Consider the following 9,037-nt stretch of genomic DNA (forward strand, 5'->3'; position numbering starts at 1 on the left):
CCACTTTAGGAATTAAAATGAGGAGAGTAGTGTTCATTCATTTGGATAAGTGATCGCCTTAAAAAAAAACATGCTGGCTTGAGTTGTTGTAGAAATAATTTTCACTTGAATTTTATGTTTCCAAAATAGCCAAATATTAGAGTTATCAGGTTCCCCATGATGAAACCCTGAAAATCCTAATTTGGTAGCAAACTCCTGCATCTTAACACTCTTTTGCATTGGTTCTTAAATACCCATAAACAAACTTTTATGATCCCTAATAATGCATTTTAGATACTCTATCGATGCTTTCTTCCCCATCCCTCGAATATTCTAGATAATGAGAGACATCTAAATGGATATATTATGAGGAATATATAATGTGCAAGTCCCTTGAAGAACGTGTAATTCTTTTCGGGAATTGTTACCTTTTTGCTAGCCCTCTTCCACATCCGTTCGATCATCATCAGAATTTGGTGTGGAATTTATCTTTGGAACTCCTTCTTTAGATTGATCTGTAATACCCGTTTCATCCACATGGATTGTTCTTTCATCATCTTCTCCCCAAACAACAACAAGAACAACAACAACAACAATGTGAGATGTTAGTAAAGGAGCTGACATATTTTTGTGGGATATGATAAGTTTTTGTGGGCAATGTTTATAAAACGGGACCGGACATAGAACCGGAGAGCTACCTAGGTCCCAGTTGGCAAGTTAATTTATAATAGATATTCATTCAAAAAGTATATTCAACATTAAATATCAACATAGTTACTCTAATATCAACAATAATTTGAAAAATAATGAAAATAAAATTAGTTTATACCTTAAAAAATAAATTTTAGAAATTGTAAATTTATTTGGGAGTTCTACTGAAATTTTATAAGCAACCATTAAATAATAAACCCTAATATTACCAGCCGCCCACCTCTTCTCTCCCCCCATTCTCCTTTTCCTATTATTCATATGTACCCAAAAAAACCAGACTAAAGATCTATATTCTTCTCTATCATTTGTCCTTTATTTTTCTATGTTCTGTATCTCTCGTCTCTCCACCACCACAATGCGGACGTTGTCGGTTGTCCACTCAAACTCTAAGATTGCGACATATCTGAGAGAAGTATTTCTCTTTTTCTGCCTGGTTTTTTTATTGGTTTTTGCCGGTTTTGTCCGGTTCAAACGCGGTTCGTTCAATTTTTATCCATTTTACCCAGTTTTTCATCATTTCCGAGGTTTACCATTGAACCGAACCGTCCAAGCTACCGGTTTTTGGTCAAACAGGTCGGACCAGCCGATTTGGTCCGGGTTTCAAAACATTGGTTGTGGGCACACATCATCTTTTTCTATATTTATCTCAAATTGAAAAAATATAAGTGAAGAAATTAGCGGATGAAGAAAATAAAAAGATAAAATGGGGTGGAATATTAAAAATGAAAAGGAAAATTTTAAAACAAAAAGTACGATTAGGGTTATTGTAGGACTGACCTAAAGTTAAATCATTTTACATATAAGATGTATCGCTAATCTCATATATATTACTGTCCATCGGATTTTTTTTGTGATTTTTTTTTCCTTTTTGCAATATTGTATTCTATGTAAATATGCACAAAAAAATTATTTTATAAATTTAATGTTTTATTTTTGTTTAAATAAAAAAAAAATAATCGTCCAATCTACCGATTTTTGGTCAAACCGGTCGGACCGGCCGATTTGGTCCGGGTTTCAAAACATTGGTTGTGGGCACACATCATCTTTTTTTATATTTATCTCAAATTGAAAAAATATAAGTGAAAAAATTAGTGGATGAAGAAAATAAAAAGATAAAATGGGGTGGAATATTAAAAATAAAAAGGAAAATTTTAAAACAAAAAGTACTATTAGGGTTATTGTAGGATTGACCTAAAGTTAAATTCTTTTACATATAAGATGTATCGCTGATCTCATATATATTATTGTCCGTCAGATTTTTTTTGTGTTTTTTTTGCTTTTTGCAATATTGTATTCTATGTAAATATGCACAAAAAAATTATTTAAAAAATATAATGTAAAAATTATTTAAAAACTATGACAGCTGTGGGATTTGAACCCACGCCCTTTCGGACCAGAGCCTAAATCTGGCGCCTTAGACCACTCGGCCAAACTGTCAGATGTTACAAGTAGCTTGTACGTGTTATTGGATGCATTGGTGCTTCAATTAGACATTTTCTTTTTATTGGCGCCGTATAATATACAATTGTTGAATATGAATTACTGTTAGTCATTATAACTCCTTGAATCTTAATTCTAATTTTATAATTAATCTAGTGATTTTAATTGATATTAAATAAAAATCTCAACTTTACTTATGAGAATTACAAAATGCATTTTCTCCTACCAACATCTCTCTTCTCTCATTTTATCTCTAGCAGGCGTCGCCCTCTCTCTTTTTGCCTGCCAATGAATCTCCGTTTCTATCTCTTCGTCATTTTGTTGCCCTCGATTCCACCTACGCCAGCGGCCCGCCGCTGCCGCTCTTACCTCGGCCACCACTGACGTCGTGCTCCGCCTGCCGAGATTCTGTTTCACTGTCGGCGATCTGTACCTCAATCACGACCGCCCTCCGCGCTCCATTGCCCTCATCCTACATCTAACAAAGTTTTGGCGGCTACAGATACCAAGGTTTCCGATTTCATGATTAGATTTTCGATTACGCCGTTAGCGAGGCTAGCTTATCCACGCCGCCATCATCTCCGCCTTAATGTTGTCATCGTTTTGCTTCTATTTGTTTTCTCTTTTTTTTTTGCTGTTGAAATTGTGTTGGGTATCTCGCACAAGAAAATAGTTGTTTTCGTTACTTTTTTTAAGAAAATGTAGAGCTTTTATTTAGGCAGAAGCCAGACCATGCGGAAGGGAAAAACCTTCTCTACAAACCGAACCAAGTTTAGTGGCAATGTCATAGTTTTATTCTAAATTAAGAAAACTAATTGGAATGAGTTACAATCTATTTTTTCTTCTAAATAAACATCTTATTTTATTTTTTTTTCCAATTTGTAACACTATCGATTTAATAGCATAAGTGAGATTGTATTAAGTCACGCATTTGTTTATATTTAATTGAGTATTTTTTGTATATTTCAATAGTGGAGTTTGTTAATTTATATAATTAATAATAGATGTTTGGGATATTGAATCGCAGTTCTTTATACCTTTGAAACTTTATTATATTAAATTTGTTAATAATTTATTTAACATTATTTTTATTTATTTTTTGAAGAGAAAAAAAGCATATTATTAAACAATATCTGCTAAAGCAGATGGGAGATTAAAGTCCTCCGTAACACGATTACATTGAACCATAGCAAGATTATGAGCTAAACAATTGCCGGACCGTTTGATAAATTGAAAGGAGCATGAATCAAAAAACTTCTCTAGAGAGATACATTCCTCCACGATCGCTCCGTATGGCGATCCCTCATTGTCTTTGTTTCCCAATGCATGTATAAATTGAATGCGATCTCCCTCAAGAACAATATTCCGCCAACCCCTTCCCTTTGCCAAGTACATCGTTTTCAACGCCGCGACGGCTTCCCCCTCCATCGGCCTCAATTTACGAGGGATCGTCTCCACTTTCCACCCCAAACAATTCCTTGAACAATCCTGAGCGACAGCCGCTGCGGAAAAGAAATTCTTGTCCGTCGGAAAGCCTGCGTCAAAGTTGAGTTTCACCCTTTTATTATCACGGGATTATTAGTGAGAACCCCCTAATACATTTGCTTATATGAAGGTGGATCCAACCCTTTTTCTAATATTAGTGCAACCCCCTTCATCATTAAATTAAATTAATTTTTATTAAAGTGTTATACATTATTCTTGATTTACCGTTAATTATATATTATTTTAAATTTGACTTATTTGTCTTTCTCTAACCATCCGCCGCCCCTCTTTCTTTTCTCTTATTTTTTAACTTTCTCACCACCTTCTCTTCCATCTCTTTTCTCTCCTCTTTTATACCCATCTTCATTGGATTGACAAAACCTTCGGATTCAACCCATGGTCGGTGGAGATATAGCCCTTTCTCGATGGATCTGCGACGACTGTAATGTCCAGAATGTGGATTGAAATATAGTTGATTATAATTTCTCTTGAATTGAGATTTTTTATTTTATAGTTGATTTAGATAAATTATAGTTGTTTTCGATTTTTATAGTTGGTTTCAATAATTTTAAAGTTGATTTGATAATTTTTTAGTTGATTTCAACTTTTTATGGTTGATTTTCGTTAATTTGCAGTTGATATAATTTTAGTAAACATGTTATTAAAAATCACTAATTTTTGTGATTGTTGATTCGGGAAATAAACGAACAAAAAAAGTAGTTGTTTTTAGTAACTTATAGTTGATTCTAGAAATAGTTGATTTCGGAAATAGTTGATTCCGAATTTGTTTTAGCTGTTTTCGGAATTTTATAATCGATATGAAAACAAAAACTGAAAAATAAAAATAATAAAATTGGATTTTTTTTAATTATTAGTTTTTGAATAAATAAACGAATATCATAATTAAAAGAAAATAATGAAATAGATATTAAAGTAGTGGAGATTAAAGTAGTTTTCAATTATATATGTTTGTGGGATTTTGATCAAATAAACAATATGAAGGGAATAAAAGATTTGCACATATTTTAGAAGCAGAAGCAGTTGATGACCGGAGCTACTTTCCCCGTTGATCTCATTTTGTTCGCCTTGTTTTTCACGATTGACTCTTCTTTTTTACGTTTCGCCTCAACCTGCGCTCTCGCTCCGCCACCTATTTCATCAATCCTCGCCACCTTACTCTGGTAGTGTTTCCAATTTCTTGATTTCCTTAGCTCCAATTCACCCTGCATTAATAACAATTCAATTGCTTCTTCTTATTAGTTTTAAATCAAAATTGTTTTAAATACTCAAAAAAAAAAAAAAAAAAAAAAAAAAAAAAAAAACGAAAAGGGAAAACCTTTTTCCTTTCCAATTGATGTTTCTCTCTCAACTTCTTTTCATTTTCCCATGCAAGAATCTCCAACGTCATCTTCTCGTACCTAGAAACTTAGTCGGAAAGGCTCATGAGTTTTCAAATAGACAAACAAAATATCAAAAAGAAATTGCTTCTTCCTTCCAAATATTCTATCATCATTTTTTTTCTACCCTAGTTTGTGTTTTATGTGTTTCATATATCGATCAATGATATGCTGCCTATTATATTGTATATTCTTAACTTCCTAGACCATGTTTTATTTCGAAACAAATCATATATACCGTTTTCGAATTTTTGCTATGTGAGCTCTTTCCCAAGAATCTGCTTTGGCATCCGAATGTCTGAGTTCCATAAATGAAGGTTGCTTTTGTCTTTGGTGATCAGCAACAGAAGGCGCGGGCGGCCTCATAAACGATGTACTCCTAGTATCTTTTATAGATGCCTTCTTCCTAATAGAACCTTCAACTATACCAAATAATATTATGGCACCTGTTCATTATAATATAACATATATATATATATATATACATATATATGTATGTATATAAAATATATACGTATACCTTGTTGTGGTGGCCGATAGGGTTCTTGTTTTCGGGTATTTTCCATTGTAATTCGAAGCTGGGAATTAGCGGTTTCTTCGAGGGAATGTATGGCATGTGCAGAAGCAGCAATTGCCGTAGCGACATCGCTATCGTCGGAGTCGTAACTGCTGCGTCCTCCTATCATTTGATTTATTTATATACTCAACAATTTTTTGCAATTCTTTTCCTGCATGCATGCCCAAAAGAAACTAACAAAATGAAGAGATGTTATTAATATTGAACTTTTGCCTGAAGAATATAAATGCAATTTCCTTACCTTTTAATAACGTTATTCTTGATTCTTGTTTCTTGATGCTTAACAACTGTGTCCAATATATATTATGCAAAAAGAGAACAAAGTTGCAGGTCTTATTATGAAAAGTGCAAATAAAGTTTACCTGTATATGTTTGAATAGGCAAAACTATCAAAGAAAGCAAAGAATTCTTTTTCTTTTAGTCTCCCAAAACTCAGGTGGTCCAAGCCATCTTTCTCTGATCCTTTACAGGTAGTTCAATATTAATAAATACATTTTATGAAATTTTAATGGATGCATGCTTGTGAAACACCATATTCTAATTACTTTTCAAATATTCTCCTTTGAAGCAGGGGGCGGCGAGTCCATCATTGGACAAGGATATTTCCCTGTAAAATTTAGCTCATCCAATTTTTATTAATTAGTTCACTCTAAATTATAATTAATGCAAAAAAGTCCCAATTTTTATTAATTAACCCACCCAAATTTTAAATTAATGCAAAAGCAGTCCAAATTTGTATTAATTAGCCCACCAAAAATTCAAATTTACACAAAAAAATCTCTAATTTTCTTTTGGGTCCATTTGATATACACCCCTCAAATGGAAAATATATTGGGATAGGTCCACCCCTACAAATCTTCCTTTGAGATAACCCCTGGAGAGACAAAAATACTATTGTGCCCTTGTGTGCAATTTTCGCCGAACTGCATTCAACATTTTCACAAACTGCATGTATCATTTTGGACCTGCATTTAGTATTTTTGTACTGCATATATCATATTTTTAATTAAATATATTTTATATTCTTGTATATATATTGTACTATTTTTTATTATTATCTTATTTTTTTATAAATTGTTTTTTTAATATTTCGATATTTTTTAATTTGTTTAATTTTATATTTTTTTTTATTTTTTTTTTAATTTTTCAATTTTTTATTTTTTTAATTTTTTAAATTTTTTTTATTAATTCAAAATTTGGAAAAAATTACTGTACTGAAAGTATACTACACATACACATGACTACCGTGTCAATAGTCATGTATAGTTATATATAGTCGTGTATTTTTTTTTACCCCAAAATTCATCTACACCAACAAAATTCACAATTTGGATCTTGATATTATAAATCAATTAACAAACAAAAAATCAAAAAAACACAATCACATACATATGTTCTTCGAACATGAACAAGCATTACTGTACATTAAAAAACCTATAGCATACATATAAACTATATGTTACTACATGTGACTATAGTTATTTACAATTATCTATACTTATATGTAGTGACATAAAGTCTAGACTACTGTAGCATGAATTCAACTTTACAAGGCACTTCACCGCATCTTATTTTCTGCTTGTCATAAAATAATAATAATAGCAAAACCTGCGACAAAAAAATACGAGTTAAAGAGCAAAATGGAACATGCGAGTTAGATTACATGAAAAATACAAACAACCATGATTTTTTTTTTTTTGTGATAAATTTATTGTACTAAAATCGACTACAACTGACTATAGTGTACTACAAGTATTATAGTCATGTATAGTTAGTTATATGTAGTCATGACTATACATGACTACATATGACTGACTATATATGACTGTATATAACTAAAAATATAACTGTATATTCACTTGACTCAAATCACCCATGTAAATAACCACTATTGGTTAAATTTCTACTACAGACAAACAAAGCTCTCACACTTGAGGCATTTCGAATCATCTTCAAATCAATACAAAAAATAAATTGCATATGATTATAATAAAAATGAAAAAGATAAGAATCAAACAAAAAAAAAATCAAATTAATTAAAAAAAAAAAATTAATATTAATTTTTCACAGATCTCACAGTTGAGGCATTTTGAATCATCTTCAAATAAATACAAAAAATAAATTACATATGATTTATAATAAAAATGAAAAAGATAAGAATCAAACAAAATAAAAAATCAAATTAATCAAAAAAAAAGATTGTAATATTAATTGTTCACATATATTAAAAAATATAGTAGATCTGGTTTGTTTTTTTTTTTTTTTTTATAAGAAATAGTATATTTGGTTTGAGCCCTCCCCCAACCAAAAAAAAAAGAGACGAAACTATAACAATAACGTAGAAATCATTTCAAACGGAAGTAGATGTTTTAATACAGAGTTCAAAACGGTGGGAGGAGCTACGACGGCCGGCGCAAGGCGGTTGCGGAACAGCGGCACGCGGCGGTGTCGGAGCAGCGAAATACGGTGTCGGAGTAGCGGTGGAAAATAGTGGCAATCGGCGCAAGGCGGTGGGAGAAGGAGATATGGCCGCGGAGGATTTGTAAGAGGGAGAGTTAGAGAGAGAAAATTAGAGAGAGAAAGTTAGAGAGAGATGAAGAGAGGGGAAAGTTGTCACGTGGGTTTGAGAGAAAGAGAGAGTTAGAAAGAACGGCTGTGAGTGGAAAAAAGAAGGGTGGGCTAGGGTTTTGTATATTGAATTAAAACTAAAAGGGTAAAATAGGTACTTACAAGTTGTGTAGGGGTCTCCCTAATTAATATCAAAATTTGGGTTTTTGACTAGGGAGAAAAAATTTATTGGGCCTCCTCATATATATTTTCAAAACTAGGGGTTATCACTCTTTCCCCTTTTCTTTTTTACTTTTCCAATTTTTTTATTTTGTCAAAAATAAATGCAAAAAAAAAAAATCGGAAACACTCCCTCCGAAATCTTTAAACTGTTAAGCCCACTGCTTTGAAGTCATGTATATATTCAATGCTTGCTTCCAAAGTTGCATATTAATTAATTATCTACCTCCAAAATCTGGTTAGAAACTTGGGTAAATGGCAAAAAGAGCCATGACATGGCACTTAATTAAGAAAGGGACATCCAATTTTTTTGTTTTCCAAATAAATCTAACTCATTCAAACTTATTTGAAAATAAAAAAACCCTTTTATATATTCCAAATTTACCCTCAATTCCCTGAAACTCTAATTCAACTCTAATTTCATGATTTACACCCCAATTTAGCCCAATTTCACCAATTAACCAATTTTGACTCTTATTCCAATTTTGACCCGCCACCATAGGTTAGCCACCGTTAACCGCCGTTCTCCAGCAATGACTTTTTTCTTTTTTTTTTCTTTTTGTTTTTTTCTGAAATTTTTTATTTCTTTTTAATTTTCTTTTTATTTTTCTTAAAAAAAATGATTTTAATTAATATTACTGTATTGGCTGCTAAATTACTG

The 9,037-nt window shown here is 31.9% G+C and overlaps 1 protein-coding gene, 1 long non-coding RNA gene and 1 other non-coding gene across 4 annotated transcripts; all 3 read right to left on the minus strand.

The window, feature by feature from the left end:
* Positions 1–2,047: 2,047 nt before the first annotated feature.
* On the minus strand, positions 2,048–2,127 carry TRNAL-UAG (transfer RNA leucine (anticodon UAG)). Its single transcript has one exon. It is a non-coding gene; the product is annotated as a tRNA-Leu (tRNA).
* A 2,440-nt stretch (positions 2,128–4,567) lies between these two features.
* LOC105951088 (uncharacterized) lies at positions 4,568–5,862 on the minus strand. 2 transcript variants are annotated; one of them, XM_088823395.1, is made up of 5 exons: positions 5,831–5,862; positions 5,533–5,740; positions 5,251–5,434; positions 4,952–5,033; positions 4,568–4,838 (listed from the first exon to the last, which is right to left on the minus strand). In XM_088823395.1, exons 2-5 carry the CDS (start codon positions 5,696–5,698, stop codon positions 4,641–4,643), a joined length of 630 nt encoding a protein of 209 aa, XP_088679521.1. In that variant the 5' UTR covers positions 5,699–5,740; positions 5,831–5,862; the 3' UTR covers positions 4,568–4,640. The 2 variants fall into 2 exon arrangements, with proteins under 2 accessions (XP_088679521.1, XP_088679520.1); XM_088823394.1 differs by having other exon boundaries at positions 5,533–5,762.
* Positions 5,863–6,909: 1,047 nt separating this feature from the next.
* On the minus strand, positions 6,910–8,283 carry LOC148767971 (uncharacterized). Its single transcript, XR_016033582.1, has 2 exons — positions 7,966–8,283; positions 6,910–7,197 (listed from the first exon to the last, which is right to left on the minus strand). It is a non-coding gene; the product is annotated as an uncharacterized LOC148767971 (long non-coding RNA).
* Between the last annotated feature and the right edge of the window lie 754 nt (positions 8,284–9,037).

The sequence above is a fragment of the Erythranthe guttata genome, chromosome 9, assembly GCF_056151865.1.
Source record: "Erythranthe guttata isolate IM_541 chromosome 9, IM_541, whole genome shotgun sequence".
In the NCBI taxonomy this organism is placed as follows: domain Eukaryota; kingdom Viridiplantae; phylum Streptophyta; class Magnoliopsida; order Lamiales; family Phrymaceae; genus Erythranthe; species Erythranthe guttata.

Bases quoted from the DNA above. Each gene is read 5' to 3' on its own strand.
- LOC105951088 (XM_088823395.1), bottom strand. From the start codon at position 5,698: ATGATAGGAGGACGCAGCAGTTACGACTCCGACGATAGCGATGTCGCT. The intron at 5,435-5,532 runs GTATACGTATAT...TATTTGGTATAG, and splicing joins CTATCGGCCACCACAACAAG to TTGAAGGTTCTATTAGGAAG. The intron at 4,839-4,951 runs GTTTTCCCTTTT...TTATTAATGCAG, and splicing joins ATCAATTGGAAAGGAAAAAG to GGTGAATTGGAGCTAAGGAA.